Source organism: Caretta caretta, chromosome 2, assembly GCF_965140235.1.
Source record: "Caretta caretta isolate rCarCar2 chromosome 2, rCarCar1.hap1, whole genome shotgun sequence".
NCBI lineage: Eukaryota > Metazoa > Chordata > Testudines > Cheloniidae > Caretta > Caretta caretta.
In genome coordinates this window covers 267,174,511-267,196,936 of record NC_134207.1, presented here as the reverse complement: position 1 = coordinate 267,196,936, position 22,426 = coordinate 267,174,511, and the positions used below count along the sequence as shown (strand labels likewise).

Here is a 22,426-nt window from a genome sequence, read left to right as displayed (position 1 = left end):
ACATGAAACAGTATTAGCCTCAGCAATCCAAATCAATGGTTAAGGGGTGCCTTGAGGCATAGCTGTCACTCTGAAAATCTAGGTTTCAGAGGAACAGCCGTGTTAGTCTGTATTCGCAAAAAGAAAAGGAGTACTTGTGGCACCTTAGAGACTAACCAATTTATTTGAGCATGAGCTTTTGTGAGCTACAGCTCACTTCATCAGATGTATACCGTGGAAACTGCAGCAGACTTTATATACACACAGAGAATATGAAACAATACCTCCTCCCACCCCACTGTCCTGCTGGTAATAGCTTATCTAAAGTGATCAACAGGTGGGCCATTTCCAGCACAAATCCAGGTTTTCTCACCCTCCACCCCCCCACACAAATTCACTCTCCTGCTGGTGCTAGCCCATCCAAAGTGACAACTCTTTACATAATCAAGTCGGGCTATTTCCTGCATAGATCCAGGTTTTCTCACATCCCCCCCACCCCCATACACACAGAAACTCACTCTCCTGCTGGTAATAGTTAACTTGGATTTAAACTTGGAGAGTGGTCAGTTTAGATGAGCTATTACCAGCAGGAGAGTGAGTTTCTGTGTGTATGGGGGTGGGGGGGATGTGAGAAAACCTGGATCTATGCAGGAAATAGCCCGACTTGATTATGTAAAGAGTTGTCACTTTGGATGGGCTAGCACCAGCAGGAGAGTGAATTTGTGTGGGGGGGTGGAGGGTGAGAAAACCTGGATTTGTGCTGGAAATGGCCCACCTGATGATCACTTTAGATAAGCTATTACCAGCAGGACAGTGGGGTGGGAGGAGGTATTGTTTCATATTCTCTGTGTGTATATAAAGTCTGCTGCAGTTTCCACGGTATACATCTGATGAAGTGAGCTGTAGCTCACGAAAGCTCATGCTCAAATAAATTGGTTAGTCTCTAAGGTGCCACAAGTACTCCTTTTCTTTTTTCTGAAAATCTAGGCATAGAATTAGGACCCTGTATGAACTTTGTGAGCACATGTTGTTGGGGCAGAATTAGGTGGTGAAGTCTTTCCATAGAAAACTCCTCTGGTTGTATCCAGTTCCTTCTTAGTGATTGTCTTTCCCACAGTGCAACATGGGGAGGAAACTGGATCAGCGGGAGAGCGATTGCTTGCAGAAGTGAGAGGAGGTGAACGTCTACAGTCTATCTTGGGTTAAATTGTAGTTGTAGTGCCATGGGGTTCCCTGGAATGAAAACACCATGGTAGAGTTAACTAACTGCTGTGGGTGGTAACAGACAATATCCCTTTTTAATGGCACATATGGTCATCCTGAGTGGAAAATAGTGGTGAGCTAAGCAGGTGAGTTCCAAATTGGTGATAAGAACTTCTAGCATTGTGGGGAGAACTTCTTACATCTTTTCATATTTCTAACTGGAATGGTTTTTCTCTTGGCTGCAGTTAGAGCAGCAGAGGCAGCAGCTGCTGACGGAGCGACAGAACTTCCACATGGAGCAGCTGAAATATGCAGAGTTAAGGGCTCGCCAGCAAATGGAGCAGCAGCACAGTCAGAACACACAACAATCACACCAGCATTCCAGTGGGCCTGGCATGAACCCACTTGGGGCACCGGGTCATCCGGGCATGCTGCCCCATCAGCAGCCCCCTCCATATCCTATGATGCACCACCAGATGCCCCCCCCTCATCCACCACAGCCAGGTAAGAGTTTGTAAGAGAAGATCATCATGATTGATTAAGGCCAGGGGAAGAAGTGATGACAGATGAAAGTACACATCTGCTTGTGTACTTGTTTAATGTAGTGTGTGTTTCATATAAAGGGTGCGTCTTCTTATAAAAGAGAAATGCACTTTGAGACCAGAATGGCTAACATTATTGTATGTTACTGCATGATGCAGTTTTGTTTGGTAACTTCTGTGACTTGGCACAACTGCAGGCTGTATGAGCTAATAGAGCTCATATGGGGGTCATAGTGGATAACATGCTAGATAGGAGTCAACAGTGTCACACTGTTGCAAAAAAAGCAAATATAATTGTGGGAAGTATTAGCAGGAGGGTCGTAAGCAAGACACAAGAAGTAATTCTGCTCCACTCTGTGCTGATTAGGCCTCGGCTGGAGTATTGTGTTAAGTTCTGGGCACCACATTTCAGGAAAAATGTGGACAAATTGGAGAAAGTCCAGATAAGAACAACAAAAATTATTAAAGATCTAGAAAACATGACCTATAAGGGAAGTTTGAAAAAACTGGGTTTGTTTAGTCTGGAGAAGAGAAGACTGAAAGAGGACATAAGTTTTCAAGTACATAAAAGGTTGTTACAAGGAGGAGGGAGAAAAATTGTTGTTCTTAACCTCTGAGGCTAGGGCAAGAACCAGTGGGCTTAAATAGCAGCAAGGGCAGTTTAGGTTGGACATTAGGAAAAATTTCCTGTCAGGGTGGTTAAGTGTTGGAATAAATTGCCTAGGAAGGTTGTGGAATCTCCGCCATTGGAGACTTTTAAGAGCAGGGTAGACAAACACCTGTCAGGGATGGTCTAGATAATACATAGCCCTGCCATGAGTGCAGGGGATTGGATAGATGACCTCTCAAGGTTCCTTCCAGTCCTGTGATTCAATGATAGGGAGACACTGAAGGTCTTTGGGTTCAGAAGGTGGTGACTTGGTCGGAGCATCTAGAAAGAGATTATTTTAGCTTCTGAATTTTAAACTGAAGAGTGGAGAAGTATATATCAGGAAGGATTAACAGATGGAGTGATGATAGGGAAGGTTGTAGTAGCTCAAATATGAGAGTTATGATGTGGGACTATGAAGGAAAGAACAGATTTTAGAAATGTTTTAAGAGTGAAATGACAAGATTTGGAGGGAGCCTGTATGTGAGGAGAGAAGGACATAAGAATCCATGATAACCCAAAGTTGTGAGCTTCAGAAACAGGAAGATAATGGAGACAAATTGTAGTACTATGCTAAATCATGGCTACTCTTCTTCTGCTACTCTTCCCCTGTTACGATTAGAATAAATGGCTTCATCGGATGAGCAGAGTGATGCTCAAAGTGACCCACGTGGTTTTCATTAAATTGAACTGAAACCATGTCAATCTCTGGAGCCCAGCATTAGTCTCTTCTCTTCTCTTTCCAATCCCCTGAAAAAATGAGGTTCTTTAGAAGAGCACAAGAGAAGGTCAAAGACCAGAGTGGATCTGTGGTTTTGTAAAGGGAAAACTTCAGCTAGTTAAATAATCAGATTCATCTGAGTTACCCTTATAAAAAGGGTTACTGTATTCTTCAGTAATAGTCCAAAATATGGCATTTTATAGTAGTGATACTGTAATGTTTGGAGCAAGTACGACAGGATTAGGTTCAAGAGTTTTTTGTTTGTTTTTTTTAGCCAAACAGAAATCCTTCAAAATTTGGAAATGTGATGCTCATGAAACCAATAAACAGCAGGCAATAAGTAATAGGGAAATTAGGAAAGATGTGGACAAATTGGAAAGAGTCCAGAGGAGAGCAACAAAAATGATAAAAGGTTTAGAAAACCTGACCTATGAGTAATGGTTAACAAAACTGTGTATGTTTAGTCTTGACAAAAGATTGAGGCTGGACCTGATAGGTCTAATATGTTAAGGGCTGTTTTAAAGAGGACTGTGATGAGTTGTTCTGCATGTCCTCTAAAGGTAGGACAAAAAGTAATGGGCTTAATCTGTAGCAAGGGAGCTTTAGGGTAAATATTTGGAAAAACTTTCTAACTATAAGGATCGTTAAGCTCTAGAATTGGCTTCCAAGGGAGGTCATGGAGTCCCATCATTGGAAGCTTTTAAAAACAAGTTGGACAAATATCTCTCAAGGATGGTCTAGGTTTACTTGGTTCTGCCACATCACAGGGCTCTGGAGTTGATGACTTCTCGAGGTCCCTTCCAGCCCTACATTTCTATAATTCTAAAGTTTGTTTCTAACAACATTTCCTTATGGGCCAGCAACATATCTCTATATGCACCATCTGGGTACCTGAGACGTGACAGGTGGACGAAACTGAGGGGAGAATCACTTATGGTTAGGAACATTAGAGAGTGTGTGGTCATGTGACCTAGTGCGCTTGACAGCATAGCCAATAGTAATTAAAAAGCATTATAAATATCTGTAATCATTTTAATCACTGAATATTTTTACTGATTGAGTATTTCTCTTTATTCAAATTCTTACATAAAGTTTATAGTTATTTTTAATTTGTTTGCTTATGTGAGTTTGAATTATTTGTTAGTCCAAGTGTGGTGGTCACAGCCTTGGTGCGGTTAACCCCTTGTCTCACTGGTGGCACTGCCAAGTAGCTTTATTCTTAGCACACCAGGAGGAGGAGGCAGGCACCTACCTGTTGGGCACTGTGAAATGAGCAAAGGTGACAAATTTTGGAACTGTTCAAAGACTGTGAGGTTACCCCTCTTCTGTTTGCACATCATACAGGTGCTGAGCCAGCACCAAAATGGGGAGTGTGTGTGTGTGTAAAATATATATATATAAAAAAAATAAAAGTAGCAGGAAGGCTGCAAAAGAATCAGTGGGTTTACAGGATGACTAGGTTAAAGGAACTCATAAAGGATGTTGCTGAGAAGCTAAATGATTTGTTTGAATTTTCTTCAGTGCTAAAAATGTCATACAATTTCTTACCCTGGACCAACTTTTTTCTGGTAACAATGATGAGATACTCTGAGATTGAGGTGTCAGAAGAGGAGGTGCAGAAGCAAATTGATAAATACAAATGCAATCAATCACTGGGCCGAGATGGTCCATCAAAGAATTCTTACGGAGCTTTAAGTATGAAGTAACTGAGCTGCTAACAAAATACGCAATGTTTCATTGAAAGCAGCTGCTGTTCCAGAGGATTGAAGGGTAGCAAATGTTGCAACTATATTTTTAAAAGTAAGTTCTAGGGATGATCCTGGGGAATTAAAAGCCTTTAAGTCTCACATCTTTACCTGGCAGTTCAGTTCAAATGATATTAAAAAACAATTAAAAAAAACCACTTGGAAGCTCATGATATGAAAAGATCTAACCAGCAAAGTTTCAGCAAAGGAAAATAGCATTTCACTAATCATATCAGTAGAGTAGTGGATGAAGAACCACTGGCTGACAAAATGTATTTGAACTTCTTAAAGGCCTTTGACAAGGTCCTACAAGAGGCTACTAAGGAACCTAAGGAGTCATGGGGTGAGAGGTAAAGTATTGTCCTGAATCAAAAACTAGTGGCTAGGAGACAGAAAGCAAAGAGGATTAAACGGTCAGTTTTCATCATGATAAAAGGTTGTTAGTAGGGGTTGCAAAGTTGTGTACTAGATCCCATATTTTAATAGAGTTAATGGTATGGAAAGAGGGTTGTGGACAGTGACTTGGCAAATTTTGCAGAAGACAAAATTTATTTAGGTCAGATAGGTCCAGAGAGGACTGTGGTAACTACAGAGTCCTAAATCAGCTAGATCAATCAAAAATTCAAGGTTGACAAATGCAAAGAAATGCATTGGAGGAAAACATTAAACTACACATACATCGTACAGAATTCTAAACTAACTGTGTCAAAGCACAAAAAGGACCTGGGTGTCCCAGTAGACAGTTGAATGAGGGCCTCTTCTCACCTTGCAGCCATGGTCAAAATAGCTACCAAGATATTAAGTTGCATAAGGAATGAGATGGTGAATAATGTGAAGAATATTATAATACATTTATATAAATCAGTGGTGGGGCCCCATCTGGAATTCTGTGTGCGGTATTGGCCATTCAGTGTTTAAAGAATATTGCACAACTGGAGGGGGTTCAGAGAAGGGCAGCAAAAATGATCAAGGACCTGAAAAAACTCTCCTTGCTGAATCAAGATCGGAAAGATGAGGATTGTTACCGTAGAAAAGCATACGAGTAAGAGGGGACATGAAGGAAGTATATACAGTAATGTTCTAGAGATAGCAGACTGGGAACTTCTGTTCCTCTATCTCTTAACACAAAAACAGAGGGACATTCAACAAAATTAAAACATGGCAAATTCAAAACAGATGAAAGGAAATAATATTTTCGTACAACATGTAATTAGATGGTGGAATTCATTGCTACAGAATGTCATTGAGGCCACAAACTTCACAAGATTCAAAAATGTATTGTACATTCTATGTGGATATCAAGAATATCCCGAGTTGTTAGAACAAGTTTTGGAAGGGGTATTAAACCAGAGTTTCAGGGTTTAAGCCAATCTGCAACTATTAGAGATCAGGATAACTAATATCCGATGATCGCACATCTGCCTTCTGAGTGAGGTTCTTACACCTTCCTGTGAAGCATCTGTTATTGGTCACTGTAAGACCAAATTAGCTGGATCTTGCATCTGATTCAGTATGGCAGTTCCTATATTTCAGTTTTCTTAAGGGTAAGAATCCTTGGCCCTTTCAAGGGATTTGTTTGCTTGAGAATTCATGGGTAAAATTGACTTCTCTCCCTCTTTCACCTTCTCCCTGTAGTGTCCTTGTAGAAAGGGGATTGCTTTAAACGCCTTCAAAATCTCAGGTGGAAGACCAGGAGTTTGCTACGATGTCCTCCTAGAAAGACTAGGAGAGTCTCCATCATTTTAAGTAGCAAAAACTCTCCAGCTACAAACTGAGAGATATAACGTTGGATAATTTTTTTTACCTCGTTAAGGGAAAATGGGATAAATCTCTGGTTTCAAGAGTGCATCAGAACTAGAACTTTATGATCCTTGGGGGCAGTCTTAAGCAAACCCAACAAGTTGCGCTCCCCCCCGCACCCGTGAGTCCTCTGAGTCAGTGACTCTCAAGTTGACCTGAGTGGAACAGGCATAGAAGACAGCTAGTTTCTTGATTTCTCTTCCCCTCGCCACATCCTGGCACCTTGGGTCTATATTGGAAGATCCCTCAGTGACAAAGTTAACTCAACAAACACAGCATATAGACACATCTGACAGATGTCCATCTGAGACCTAGCATAACTAATCCATAAATATATCTGTCCCGATATCTACATCGACACCCATAATCATAGCACGTAAGTATTTGTGGTGAACCTCATGATAGTACGAGCCACTAGCACTTCCCTTCTCTGATTCTTAGTTTCTCTTAAATATATATTAGCAGCTGGCATTCATCCATCTGATAATGACCCCTTTCAGACCAGGTTTAAAACTGACTGCCCAAATATCTCTGCTCATTAAGCGTCCAATTTATTATTTAAGGGCTTGGCTACACTTGGGAGTTACAGCACAATAAAGGAGCCCCGGGCGCACTAGCTCACTACCCGTCCACACTGGCAAGGCATGTAGAGGGTTCTGACTCCGTGGCTACAGTGCTGCTGGTACTCCACCTCGGTAAGTGGAGTAACGTTTGCTGCACCCCTGCTGGAGTGCCGCAGCACCAGTGTGGACACGCTGGTCCTATAGTCTGCTCTGATCGGCCTCCAGAAGTGTCCCACAATGCCTGTGCTAGCCACTCTGGTCATCACTTTGAACTCTGCTGCCCTGCCCTCAGGTGACCAACCATCAGACCCGCCCTTTAAATTCTCTGGGAGTTTTGAAAATCCCCTTCCTGTTTGCTCAGCCAGGCTTGGAATGCTCTCAGCGAATCTTTCCAGGTGACCGTGCCTCCAGGCAGTCCCCAGTATGGAGCAATGGGAAGGTGCTGGACCTCATCAGTGTTTGGGGGGAGGAAGCTGCGCTTCAGCAGTAGGAGTTACTATATCTTCGGGCAAATATCAAGGGACATGATGGAAAGGGGCCATGACTGGGATACACTGTAGTGCAGGGTTAAAGTGAAGGAGTTGCAGAGTGCCTACCACAAAGCCCATGAGACAAACAGCCATTCCAGTGCTGCCCCTATGACCTGCTGTTTCTACAAAGAGCTGGACTCGATACTTGGGGGCAACCCCACCTCCACTCCGAGTACCACCATGGACACTTCAGGTCAACAGGCAGGAGGAGGAAGAGCAGCAAAGCGGAAGCGAGGGTGCTGAGGCGGAGGAAGACACCACGGAATCCCTAGATGCATGCAGCCAGGAGCTGTTCTCAAGCCAGGAGAAAGGTAGCCAGTCGCGGCGGCCAGTGCTTGGGGAAGGACAAACACCAGAGGAGGTTTCCAGTAAGCAGCTTTTATTTTGGGAAGGAAGTTATTCAGTGCGGGCTCTTGGGGCGAGGAGGGTTAGGGCTGTATGCTTGCCTTGATGTGGAACAGGGCATTGATTTGCTCTCTCACATCGTGGTAATCGGCCTCAGTGACCTCTTCAGAGGTCTCATCCAGAACTTGGGCAATGCACTTGTGCAGGTTTCTCGGGAGAGCCACTGTGTTCCTTGTCCCAGTAAGGCTAACTTGTCCACACCACTGTGCCGTGGGGGGCGGGGGGACCATTGCTGCCCACAGGCAAGCTGCATATGGGCCAGGGTGGAATCCGCATTGCAATAGAAGACCCTCCCTTGCTTCCCAGGTCACCATCAGCAGCGAGATATCTTCCAGGATGAACTCCTGTGGAAAATGTGGGGACAGTGTTCCGTATAGGGGCCCCCTGCCACTGTTGGCTCTCCCCAAGGCGCACAAACCCAGAGGACAGTAAAGCCATGAAACAATCAGTCACGCTTGACCCTGTGCTTACTCATCATTTTGGGGCTCCTGTGGGTTATGTGCGCTCGGTTTGGGACGGGCAAATTATGCTATTGTGTAGACGGTGCTTGCCCTTAAGTATGGGGGAATCGTTGCTCTGACTGGTGTGAACAATGCTGTCTCTGTTGAGTGTTGCATTTTGCCTTTACAGATGCAACCTTGAGACCTCAGCCGTCCATGTTATCACCAGCTGAAAGACTCCAAAGAATCAGAAACCCCATAGAAGCAAGGAACACATGTTGCATGAAGTAAAGAGTTTTGGGACAAGGGTGGGGGAAGGGTGGGCACGGTAGTGTTCCGCCTGCATGGCTACGAGCGCCGGGATCGAATATGCTTGGTGCTCCATTATGCTTATCAGCCGATCCGTGCTTTGCTGCCAGAGCACTGCGCTTTTGCGCTGGTGCTCCTCATTCTGCTGGCGGATCCTCCTTTCACTGTCCTGCCACTCCTGCACCTTTAGATTTTCATTACTTGAATATTCAAGTATTGAAGTAATGAAAATCTAAAGGTGCAGGAGTGTATGAAAATCTAAAGGTGCAGGAGTGGCAGGACAGTGAAAGGAGGATCCGCCAGCAGAATGAGGAGCACCAGCGCAAAAGCGCAGTGCTCTGGCAGCAAAGCACGGATCGGCTGATAAGCATAATGGAGCACCAAGCGTATTCGATCCCGGCGCTCGTAGCCATGCAGGCGGAACACTACCGTGCCCACCCTTCCCCCACCCTTGTCCCAAAACTCTTTCCCTTGTGCCCCCATGTCACCTCCAACCCACTTTCCCCAACATCCAGGTTGTTACCACCACCAGCTGCCTCCAACACCTGTAGCTTCACCACCCATACCTGAAGACTATGACCCTTACCCTCTGCACTTATCCCCCATCACCATGCAGTATAGCCATCCTGAAGTGCAGCACTCATGCACAGCACTCCAGACAGGAAGGCTGAGTATGACAACAGGACATATGCAAATCTGTGATTGTACCGTACCCCACCCCACCCGCTTGCCCTTTCTGTTTCCCAAGCAGTTGTGTTTCTTTTCAATAAATGAATTTTCTTTTCAGTAAATGGATTTTATTGGCTTTGAAAAAATTCTTTATTATTGCATAAAGTAAAAGATACCTTAGCCCAGGAAAGAAACAGGCACTACAAGTCAGCATAGCAAACACAGATTCCTGCTGACATTGGAACCACTGCAGTTCACTCCTGTGTAGGGCACCAGACATTACTGGTGGCTTTCAGCCTCAAATTGCTCCCTCAAGGCATTCCTAATCCTTGCAGCCCCACTCTGGGCCCCTCTAATAGACCTGCTCTCTGGCTGTTCAGATTCACCCTCCAGGTGTTGAACTTCCGAGTTCCATGCCTGAGTGAATCTTTCACCCTTCCTTTCACAAATGTTATGGAAGATACAGCATGTGGATATAACTGTGGGGATGCTGTCATCGGCCAGGTCCAGCTTCCCATACAGAGAGCTCCAGCGGCCAAAAGCACACTCCACAGTCATTCTGCACTGGCTCAGCCTGTTGAACTGCTTCTTGCTGCTGTCAAGGCTCCCTGTGTAGGGTTTCATGAGCCACGGCATTAAAGGGTAAGCGGGGTCTCCAAGGATCACAGTGGGTATTTCGACTTCCCTTACAGTGACCTTCTGGTCTGGGAAAAAAGTCCTGGCTTGCAGCTTCCTGAACAGGCCAGTGTTCCGAAAGATGCTTGTGTCGTGCACTTTTCCGGGCCAGCCTGCGTTAATGTCAGTGAAATGCCCATGGTGATCTACAAGCGCCTGGAGAACCATCAAGAAACACCCCTTCTGATTAACATACTCGGAGGCTAGGTGGGCTGGTGCCAGCATTGGAATATATGTGCCATCTGTTGCCCCTCTGCAGTTAGGGAAACCCATTTGTGCAAAGCCAGCCACAATGTCATGCACATTACCCAGAGTCATGGTTTTTCTGAGCAGGATGCAATTAATGGCCCTGCAGATTTGCATCAACACGATTCCAACGGTCGACTTCTCCACTCCAAATTGGTTAGCAACCAATCGGTAGCTGTCTGGAGTTGCCAGCTTCCAGATTGCAATCGCCACGCGCTTCTCCACCGGCAGGGCAGCTCTCAATCTCATGTCCTTGCGCTGCAGGGTGGGGACGAGCTCCTCACACAGTCCCATGAAAGTGGCTTTTCTCATCCGAAAGTTCTGCAGCCACTGCTCATCATCCCAGACTTGCATGACAATGTGATCCCACCACTCAGTGCTTGTTTCCCGAGCCCAAAAGCGGCATTCCATGATGGTGAGCACGTCCATGAATGCCACAAGCAAACTCGTGTCATATGCATTACTTGAGTCGATATCGTCGGAGCCCTCACTGTCACTTTGGATCATAAGGATAACTCGACTGCCAAACGTGACATGCTGGCGAGACTCCTCAGCATACTTCTCAGCAGTTCGGGCTCCATTCCCACAGACCGAAAGGGAAGACAGAGCGCGCAGTACAAAAAATGTTGAAAGATGGCGCCAAATGTGGACAGAAGCAAAGGGAATGCTGGGATGCGAACCAATGCATCATGGGGTGTTGAGACAGGACCCAGAATGCCCCACAGCGCCCACCCCCTTCCCACAAGCCACAGCGCCAAAATGGGAAGAGGTGCTCTGTGGGACAGCTGCCCATAATGCACCGCTCCCAGTGCCACTGCAAGTGGCAAATGTGGCCACACCAGTGTGCTGTCAGTGTGGACAGACTGCAGCGCTTTCCCTTCTGCACTCTACGACGGCGGGTTTAACTCACAGAGCTCTACATCTGCAAGTATAACCATGCCCTAAGAGGAAGGTTGTTAACCCTGCTGTCCCGGAAAAATTCCAGGTTGGGTAATAGCACTCTGCCTCCCTTCCTCCCCAAACTCCCTTTGTGGTTTTCAGTTGATACAGTATTCTTCACTCCATTGTTAGTACTGGTAGTGTAGTCAGGATGACGGTGCTTTGTGTTAGGCATTGTGCACACAGGAAAATACAGCCCCTGTCCAGAGGAGTTTGCAGTCTAATTAGGTTAACTCCTGTGTTACTTTCCGCCCATGAGATTATTGCATTTCTGTGGTGGGTGGAGTGCTATCTGCAAGTAGTTTATAAAGTGCTTTAGAATCCTTTGAGATGAGCGGCACTTCACTGAACAGGAAAACAGAGTGTACTCTGGAAGGGACTTTATGCTCATTGTTTTGGAACTAAGCCTCTCTGGGTATGTCTACACTACGGAATAAGGTCGAATTTATAGAAGTCGGTTTTTTAGAAATCGGTTTTATAAATTCGAGTGTGTGTGTCCCCACAGAAAATGCTCTAAGTGCATTAAGTGCATTAACTCGGCGGAGCGCTTCCACAGTACCGAGGCAAGCGTCGACTTCCGGAGCGTTGCACTGTGGGTAGCTATCCCACAGTTCCCGCAGTCTCCGCTGCCCATTGGAATTCTGGGTTGAGATCCCAATGCCTGATGGGGCTAAAACATTGTCGCGGGTGGTTCTGGGTACATATCGTCAGCCTCCCGTTCCCTCCCTCCCCCCGTGAAAGCAAGGGCAGACAATCATTTCGCGCCTTTTTTCCTGAGTTACCTGTGCAGACGCCATACCACAGCAAGCATGGAGCCCGCTCAGGTAACCGTCACCCTATGTCTCCTGGGTGCTGGCAGACGCGGTACGGCTTTGCTGCACAGTAGCAGTAACCCCTTGCCTTCTGGCAGCAGACGGTGCAATACGACTGGTAGTCGTCCTCATCGTGTCCGAGGTGCTCCTGGCCGCGTCGGCTGGGAGCGCCTGGGCAGACATGGGCGCAGGGACTACATTTGGAGTGACTTGACCAGGTCATTCTCTTTAGTCCTGCAGTCAGTCCTATTGAACCGTCTTATGGTGAGCAGGCAGGCGATACGGACTGCTAGCAGTCGTACTGTACCATCTTCTGCCAGGCAGGCAAGAGATGAGGATTGCTAGCAGTCGTATTGCACCATCTTCTGCCAGGCAGGCAAGAGATGGGGATGGCTAGCAGGCGTACTGTACCATCTTCTGCCGAGCAGCCATGAGATGTGGATGGCATGCAGTCCTTCTGCACCGTCTGCTGCCAGCCAAAGATGTAAAAGATAGATGGAGTGGGTCAAAACAAGAAATAGACCAGATTTGTTTTGTACTCATTTGCCTCCTCCCCTGTCTAGGGGACTCATTCCTCTAGGTCACACTGCAGTCACTCACAGAGAAGGTGCAGCGAGGTAAATCTAGCCATGTATCAATCAGAGGCCAGGCTAACCTCCTTGTTCCAATAACAACGATAACTTAGGTGCACCATTTCTTATTGGAACCCTCCGTGCAGTCCTGCCTGAAATACTCCTTGATGTACAGGCACCCCCTTTGTTGATTTTAGCTCCCTGAAGCCAACCCTGTAAGCCGTGTCGTCAGTCGCCCCTCCCTCCGTCAGAGCAACGGCAGACAATCGTTCCGCGCCTTTTTTCTGTGCGGACGCCATACCACGGCAAGCATGGAGCCCGCTCAGCTCACTTTGGCAATTAGGAGCACATTAACCACCACACGCATTATTCAGCAGTATATGCAGCACCAGAACATGGCAACGCGATACCGGGCGAGGAGGCGACGTCAGCGCGGTCCCGTGAGTGATCAGGACATGGACACAGATTTCTCTGAAAGCATGGGCCCTGACAATGCATGCATCATGGTGCTAATGGGGCAGGTTCATGCTGTGGAACGCCGATTCTGGGCTCGGGAAACAAGCACAGACTGGTGGGACCGCATAGTGTTGCAGGTCTGGGACGATTCCCAGTGGCTACGAAACTTTCGCATGCGTAAGGGCACTTTCATGGAACTTTGTGACTTGCTTTCCCCTGTCCTGAAGCGCATGAATACCAAGATGAGAGCAGCCCTCACAGTTGAGAAGCGAGTGGCGATAGCCCTGTGGAAGCTTGCAACGCCAGACAGCTACCGGTCAGTTGGGAATCAATTTGGAGTGGGCAAATCTACTGTGGGGGCTGCTGTGATGCAAGTAGCCCACGCAATCAAAGATCTGCTGATATCAAGGGTAGTGACCCTGGGAAATGTGCAGGTCATAGTGGATGGCTTTGCTGCAATGGGATTCCCTAACTGTGGTGGGGCTATAGATGGAACCCATATCCCTATCTTGGCACCGGAGCACCAAGCCGCCGAGTACATAAACCGCAAGGGGTACTTTTCGATAGTGCTGCAAGCTCTGGTGGATCACAAGGGACGTTTCACCAACATCAACGTGGGATGGCCGGGAAAGGTGCATGATGCTCGCATCTTCAGGAACTCTGGTCTGTTTCAAAAGCTGCAGGAAGGGACTTTATTCCCAGACCAGAAAATAACTGTTGGGGATGTTGAAATGCCTATATGTATCCTTGGGGACCCAGCCTACCCCTTAATGCCATGGCTCATGAAGCCGTACACAGGCAGCCTGGACAGTGGTCAGGAGCTGTTCAACTACAGGCTGAGCAAGTGCAGAATGGTGGTAGAATGTGCATTTGGACGTTTAAAGGCGCGCTGGCGCAGTTTATTGACTCGCTTAGACCTCAGCGAAACCAATATTCCCACTGTTATTACTGCTTGCTGTGTGCTCCACAATATCTGTGAGAGTAAGGGGGAGACGTTTATGGCGGGGTGGGAGGTTGAGGCAAATCGCCTGGCTGCTGGTTACGCGCAGCCAGACACCAGGGCGGTTAGAAGAGCACAGGAGGGCGCGGTACGCATCAGAGAAGCTTTGAAAAACAGTTTCATGACTGGCCAGGCTACAGTGTGAAAGTTCTGTTTGTTTCTCCTTGATGAACCCCCCCGCCCCTTGGTTCACTCTACTTCCCTGTAAGCTAACCACCCTCCCCTCCTCCCTTTAATCATTGCTTGCAGAGCCAATAAAGTCATTGCTGCTTCACAGTCATGCATTCGTTATTCATTCATCACACAAATAGGGGGATGACTACCAAGGTATCCCAGGAGGGGTGGTGGAGGAGGGAAGGAAAATGCCACACAGCACTTTAAGCACAGCACTTTAAAAGTTTACAACTTTAAAATTTATTGAATGACAGCCTTCTTTTTTTTGGGCAATCCTCTGTGGGGGAATGGCTGGTTGGCCGGAGGCCTCCCCACCGTGTTCTTGGGCGTCTGGGTGTGGAGGCTATGGAACTTGGGGAGGAGGGCGGTTGGTTACAGAGGGGCTGCAGTGGCAGTCTGTGCTCCAGCTGCCTTTGCTGCAGCTCAACCATACACTGGAGCATACTGGTTTGGTCCTGCAGCAGCCTCAGCATTGAATCCTGCCTCCTCTCATCACGCTGCCGCCACATTTGAGCTTCAGCCCTGTCTTCAGCCCGCCACTTACTCTCTTCAGCCCGCCACTTACTCTCTTCAGCCCTCCACCTCTCCTCCCGGTCATTTTGTGCTTTCCTGCACTCTGACATTATTTGCCTCCACGCATTCGTCTGTGCTCTGTCAGTGTGGGAGGACAGCATGAGCTCGGAGAACATTTCATCGCGAGTGCGTTTTTTTTTCTTTCTAAGCTTCACTAGCCTCTGGGAAGGAGAAGATCCTGTGATCATTGAAACACATGCAGCTGGTGGAGAAAAAAAAAGGGACAGCGGTATTTAAAAAGACACATTTTATAAAACAGTGGCTACACTCTTTCAGGGTAAACCTTGAAAGTTAACATTACATACATAGCACATGTGCTTTCGTTACAAGGTCGCATTTTGCCTCCTCCCACCGCGTGAACGGATTTTGGTTGAATGCCAGCAAACATACACTGCAATGCTTTGTTCTACAGTGATTCCCCAGTACGTGTTGCTGGCCTGGAGTGGTAAAGTGTCCTACCATGAAGGACGAAATAAGGCTGCCCTCCCCAGAAACCTTTTGCAAAGGCAGAACCGCAAATGCCAGGGCAAAGTAATCCTTTCACATGCTTGCTTTTAAACCATGTATAGCATTTTAAAAGGTACACTCACCAGAGGTCCCTTCTCCGCCTGCTGAGTCCAGGAGGCAGCCTTGGGTGGGTTCGGGGGGTACTGGCTCCAGGTCTAGGGTGAGAAACAGTTCCTGGCTGTCGGGAAAACCGGTTTCTCCGCTTGCTTGCTGTGAGCTATCTACAACCTCCTCATCATCATCTTCTTCGTCCCCAAAACCTACTTCTGTATTGCCTCCATCTCCATTGAAGGAGTCAAACAACACGGCTGGGGTAGTGGTGGCTGAACCCCCTAAAATGGCATGCAGCTCATCATAGAAGCGGCATGTTTGGGGCTCTGACCCAGAGCGGCCGTTCGCCTCTCTGGTTTTCTGGTAGGCTTGCCTCAGCTCCTTCAGTTTCACGCGGCACTGCTTCGGGTCCCTGTTATGGCCTCTGTCCTTCATGCCCTGGGAGATTTTCAGAAAGGTTTTGGCATTTCGAAAACTGGAACGGAGTTCTGATAGCACGGATTCCTCTCCCCAAACAGCGATCAGATCCCGTACCTCCCGTTCAGTCCATGCTGGAGCTCTTTTGCGATTCTGGGACTCCATCATGGTCACCTCTGCTGATGAGCTCTGCATGGTCACCTGCAGCTTGCCACGCTGGCCAAACAGGAAATGAGATTCAAAAGTTCGCGGTTCTTTTCCTGTCTACCTGGCCAGTGCATCTGAGTTGAGAGCGCTGTCCAGAGCGGTCAGAATGGAGCACTCTGGGATAGCTCCCGGAGGCCAATACCATCGAATTGTGTCCACAGTACCCCAAATTCGAGCCGGCAACGTCGATTTAAGCGCTAATCCACTTGTCAGGGGTGGAGTAAGGAAATCGATTTTAAGAGCCCTTTAAGTCGAAATAAAGGGCTTCATTGTGTGGACGGGTGCAGGTTTAAATCGATTTAACGCTGCTAAATTCGATCTAAAGTCCTAGTGTAGACCAGGGCTCTGGAACTAAGCCTACACTGCAATTAGATGCCTGTTGCTGCCCAGGCCAGCTGGCTTGAGCTGAGGGGCTATTTAATTGCAGTGCAGATTTTCTGGCTCAGGCTGCAGCCCGAACTCTGGGACCTCTCACCTGGCAGGGTTATAGAGCCTGTTCTCCAGCCCAAACCCAAATGTCTACCCTGAAATTAAACACCCTGTTAGCCTGAGCCCTGTGAGCACAAGTCAGCTGGCACAGGCCAGCCACAGGGTTTTAATAGCAGTGTATACATACCCTCTGTTTGCTCCGCCTGCCTTTTCCAATGCAGCCACTAAATGGAGGGCTAAAATCCAAATAAATAAGATTTTTCTAGTACTCTTCAGGAGCTTGGTATAAAACAGCTAGCAGACATTTAGATAAGAAGCTAATCTAATATCTTGAATGATATAGCTCAGTTGTGTCTCAAATGTGCTGCCATCAGGATGAGTAGCTGAGTTTCAGCCTGGAGGGACCCTCTTTCTATGCCTGAGGCAAGGGACTTCCCATCTAAATTTAATTATGGTGGTACTCATAAAGGATGCCTAAACTTTTATATAAAGCCTTGGGATTTGTTCATTAATGTGGTGTCTGAGAGAGACAGCCACTGCATGTTAGATTATTTGCCTTAATTGGGAATCTCCAGCCTGTACATCCCTTAGATCTTCTTGGCCCTATTTTAGAGTGCACAGATCTCTCCATTAAATACCATCAATCCTAAAAGAGTGGGTGGGACACAGTCTGTTTGTGAAATAAGACAGAAATCAACCCAGATCTGGGAGCCCTTCCGTTTGGGGATTGGTAGGAGTTAAAAATATTTTTCCCCAGAGGCATGACCTTATCTTGGATCACTGTAAGCAAATGGGTGTATTAGACTTTACTAGAGTAATTGAAAATGATGGCTCCTTCATGAGCTTCATAGATATTTCTCATTAGAGAAAGGAGGGTTATCAGCTGATCAACAGTGAACTTTCTGGGGATCAAGGAATCATTTCAGGAAAAGATCTTCTGTCCCCTGTTGCATATGAAGCTTCAAAATACCTTACATTTTATCATAGCATAAGTAGATCATAGTCATAATTAAACACTTAAAAAGGGCTTTACTTTTTCCAAATGAAGTTCAAATGCCTAGTCATCCCAACACCCTTGTGATGTAGATACATATATCCCTATTTTATAGCTGAGGAAACTTAAGACACAGAAATTACTTACCTAAAACCCATGCAGCAAGTCAATAGCAGAACCATTTTTAAAAAGGGGGCATTCTTGACATCCAATTCTGTGCTCAGTCTAACAACACATGTCTCTGGGATGGATCCAGGTAACACTTTTATGATAGGAGGATTCTTGGTCCAGTTAAAAATAGTTTCTGCTTCCTGGGTATGAAGAAGGTAAAAACTTTGAGCTCATTTTGACATCGCTTGGGGTTGTTTCACCTTTCCTTACATTATAAATTGATATCCTGGCCTTTTTTGATGTACCATTTAGCTGTAGATTGAGACAGCCCATACTGGGAAGAGGAATTGGGTGATGTATGTGTTTTCACCTGCATCTCTTTCCCCTCTCATTATATATTTCCCTCCTTGGACACTCCTGTGACAGTAGTGAGATACAGAATATTTTGTCTCTGGGTCACCAATTCATATTTCAGCCCAATCAGTAACAAAATTTGTTACCAAATAATTGCTGGTTTTGGTGGCCTCTCTGAAATAAGTTAATGATTTTAAAATAATTATTGGCTAGATGTCTACTTCACCACAGTAGATGCTGATTAGCACCCAGGTAAACAATCTTAGCAAAGGTGCTGAAGATTGTACCGTCTCTGGAAATGGAATTCACCTGATGCTTAGCGGCAGTCCCTCCTGGTCTGGGCTGAGGATGCACTGACAGGAGAGCAGTTTGGTGAAGCATGTGCTGTTGCTGCCAGGGTTGTAGAAAAAGAATTTTGGTCTCCAGGACTGAAAGTCCAGCCCTTTTACCCAACACACCCCTTTAAAATGACTTTTTAAAAAGAGCAAACCACTTTCTTGCCTGTTGCTTGTGTAGGGCTGTCTAGTAATGCTGCTTGGCCTCCCCCACAGTGATCTATCCAAAGGAGTCTTTGAATCAGTGACAAGTATGGCAGTCTAATCTTCATTCTACAAAGACTCCATTGGAGAGTCCATTGGGTGGACTGTGACTTATAGAGAGTGTGACTCATTGTTTGCATTGGTGGAAGAGTCACGGAACAGTTTAACAGTGACAGAAACATCAGAAGTTACGCTATCAAAATACATCTATACATGGAAGAAAAGCAGTGGGCCTGAATGGGAAAAATACTAGTGCAGCTATCCATTTGGAATTCCTTAGTTGGCTATATGATTGCCTGAGAAGTTTGTATGCTTTAACTGTGTGGACTTCAGTCTGTTTCCCAACAGCATTATTAAACAGACTTCACTTTTGGCTGCCCTCTTTCTCTTAGTAAAGATTAAAAAGTAGTAACTTACAATCCATTAGACCATGACCAAAATGATACTTGGAGTGACCCTCAAGTGACTGGGGTGGGGTGATAAAGAGATGATTCCAAGCCAGATGATTGAAGTCTGTAAAACATTTATTAAGAGAAGGAAAAAATAACCCTGGCTTACAACCGCCTCAGATGCTGAATTCGGTCAGAAAGGAGGATGGTAGCCCCTGAAGCTAGAGTGGGGATCCTTTTCTCACTATCCTGCCTCGGTGGAGCTCCCAGGCTAATGCTTTAAGTCTCTTATATAGCAGAATTACCCACAAGACCTCAGTTCCTTTTGGCTGCATATTGCCGCTCCTAGGACTCTTTACATTTCCCAAGGCCTAATTACAGCATTTGTCATTGTGGCTGATTGCATAATGGATCCAGATTCTGTCTGGATCAAGCTGGGGAAAGGAACCCTCTGCAGTTTTTGATCCAGGCTCATCTGGTAGGTTGCATTGACATGGGGCTGAAAAGGGGACATAAACTAAAGCTTTTCCATTTCAGAGTTTCATTAGTCCCCTTTCGTAACTTGAAAAAGCAGTAACCACAATGCACCACTTAGTAGCCTGGTTTCTCCTTCTGCACTGGTGAACAGTTAGAAAAAGAATGTTACATTGATTGAGAGGGTGCTTAACTCTCCTCTTCCTTTTTCCTATTTCCTATTTCCTCTATCCTCATCCACTAAATGTTTCAAACCTTTTTCCACAAAGCCTCAACAAACACTTCTACCAGATTCTACCATCAGCATGGTGTACTGCGTGTCTGTACTGGATGGAAATCTGCATGGGGCAGGAGGTATGTCTATTTATGTCAGCGAAGGACTGGGCACACTGCTGGCACTTAACCTGTATCTTTCTTTTACATGCATTTACAGGGGCTTCCTATCACATAAATGGGTTCTTTTCCAGAGGCTTGGAGAGGAAAAGGTAGTGTTCCATCCTCCTTCAGGAGCTCCGCTTTCAACAATCCTTACATCAAAATATCCAAGGAATGGCAGGTTCTAGATCCTGACCTCTCCCCCCAGTCTGAGACAGTTCATCTGCAACTCTTTTCCTGCGAATACCGGAGCCAGCTATCCGAAACTATGGTCCACAAATATAAAGCAGATAGACACAGATTTTCAGGGCTCTACATATTTGGCCATGAAGCCTCTTTTAGCCATGCAAGCAGAGCAAGGTAGGTCAGCTCTTCCACCTCTATCATCATTCCATCTCTTGCAAACAAATGTTGGTGCAGCAGTGAGCAGTATTCTTCTCCCATCAATCCTCCCCATCTTCTTTCTAGGGAACAGTTTTTTCCTAGGCTTCGTTCCTGAAATGGGATCACCTGCCAGGTTTCTCCCCTCTGTTTGTTGAAGCAGACAAACGGCCAAGTGGTGCTCTATTTTTAAGGAGAACCTCTAAGAAGCTTCAGAAGAGGAGCTCTGCTGCAAATGTTCCAGTGGCGCAGCCTGCAGATCCTTCTGTTGCTAGGCAGTAAAAGGCTTAGAATATGGATGGCTTGTTGGAATTTGGCATTTCTTCCCCTTTCCCCCCCTTCAGAGACTTGGAGACACTGTCACAAGTGCTTGAGAACTGGTAGGTAGGTCAGTCTTCATTAATTGGGGAATTCTTTGACAGGAAGTCCAAAAATCCTTTTGAAGTCCCAGCCCAATCTTCCTTAAAGGGGAAAAGCTCTCTGATCCCCCTCCTTACTTTTTCAAGGGGATCTTGGAGTCCTTTGATTGAGAAGACTGATATTTTTTTCTGACTCTCCTTTCTCTCCAAAAGCAGGATCTGGGTTCTCTCAGGGGTGATCCCCTTTGTTTCTTCTCTAATCACATATTGGACAGACAAGGGGCAGAGGGGCTCAAAGCCCTGCTTGTGGGCTAAGGGTCAGATTTTCAAAGGTATCTACATATCTGAAGATGCAGATAGGTATCTAACTTGCATTGAGATGAATGGGAGCTAGGCACCTAGCTGTTAGTGAAAATCCAGCCCTAAATCCCAAAAGGGAGACACCATCTAGGAAGAGGGAGCAATCTGCTGATGGAAACAAGTATGTTCCCTCCAAAAGGCAAAAGAAAAGCACAACAAAAGTCTAAGAATCATTCCAGATTCTCCTCCACTGGCTCTAGCTTCTCAGAAGATGTCAGGAACTCTCTCTTTTCCATTATGATCTCAAACTAGTGAACATGTTTTCTACCCGCTATGTTTGAGCCGTCTGACAGCCACCAGTGAGATCCATTAGTAAGAGTGCCAGCAAGCTAAGTCCAAAGGAAAATATTTTCCAGTGGGAGAGGAACTGGTCTGTGCAATTGTCACAGACCACCTTCCTGCCCATTCACAGACTGTTTTGATGAGTTCCCCACAGTGAAAATGCAAATCCCCCTGCTGTGGATAAAAGGGTCTCCCTGGTTTTCACTTTAAATTCCCTAAAAATATGCCACAACATCGAGGTGAATAATTGTATGATCAGTTATTAAAATTTTGCCTTGTATGTTCACACATCATCCAGAACCAGTTTTCTGTGATGTGGAGGTTGAAATTATTCCATGAATAATTATGTTGTTGTCTGTAGCATGTTTGCAAACATTTCATAGTGAGTGTCCAAAATTCAGAATTTGAGCTGTTTTTAACTGTGTCCACATTAGTCATACCATATGTTTCATTTTCCGGACTGGCTTATTGTAACTCCGAGTCACTTTTCCTCTGCAAATATTCAGATTTTGGATTCATAATTTTCTTCTTGCTAATATTCCCCAGTGTTCACTTAAGTTACTGTGTTCTGTTGAATGCTCCTGCCACTAAATTCATTGTCTAGGGTCACAGAAGGAGTGTAAACTGATATTGGTGGGAAATGCTTTGCAGAATTCTCCCAGTTACAACCTGATAGATAATTGTGTAATTATGGACTTGTTAATTTGTGTTAAAACTATAACTCTTTATAGTCATGTGAAGCCTGGCAGGGGACTATATTCTGTGTATTCTTGATTGCTTGGTATGTTTCCTGTTTTGACAGAATGACCAGCATTAATTCTACTTAAAGCCTGGCTTTAAAGTTCCTTTACTGTGGCTTTAATACTGCCTGGTGGTCTTAGCATATGTACAATGTGCCTCAAGTGGCACGTGACCATGATTCAGCACCGAATGTAGTCCACTGGTTCGACTATTAGCTTCCCCGAACCCAGCTAGGTACTAAGGGGGAGTGCGACGTGAACAAAGACTGTTAACACCACAGTAGGAAAGGGAAATTTTTGTGCATATGCATCTCTATTGCACTGTAAATAACCATTGAAACCCTTGCAAGTAGAATGCTTGGGTTCTTTCCACTAACAGGATGGTAGCTGCGCCATCTCATCTGTGAAAGCCTGACCATGCAAAAAGCGTTATGTAGAATAGCAAATAACGGAGT

General features: G+C 45.8%; 1 protein-coding gene across 1 annotated transcript in view; it reads left to right on the top strand.

The window, feature by feature from the left end:
* SMARCC1 (SWI/SNF related BAF chromatin remodeling complex subunit C1) overlaps positions 1-22,426 on the top strand; it is a 192,444-nt gene that overhangs the window by 144,694 nt on the left and 25,324 nt on the right. The window contains exon 26 of the mRNA XM_048837290.2: positions 1,428-1,686. Within this exon, the coding sequence (XP_048693247.2) occupies positions 1,428-1,686 (259 nt within the window). The remainder of the gene's footprint in view (positions 1-1,427; positions 1,687-22,426) is intronic.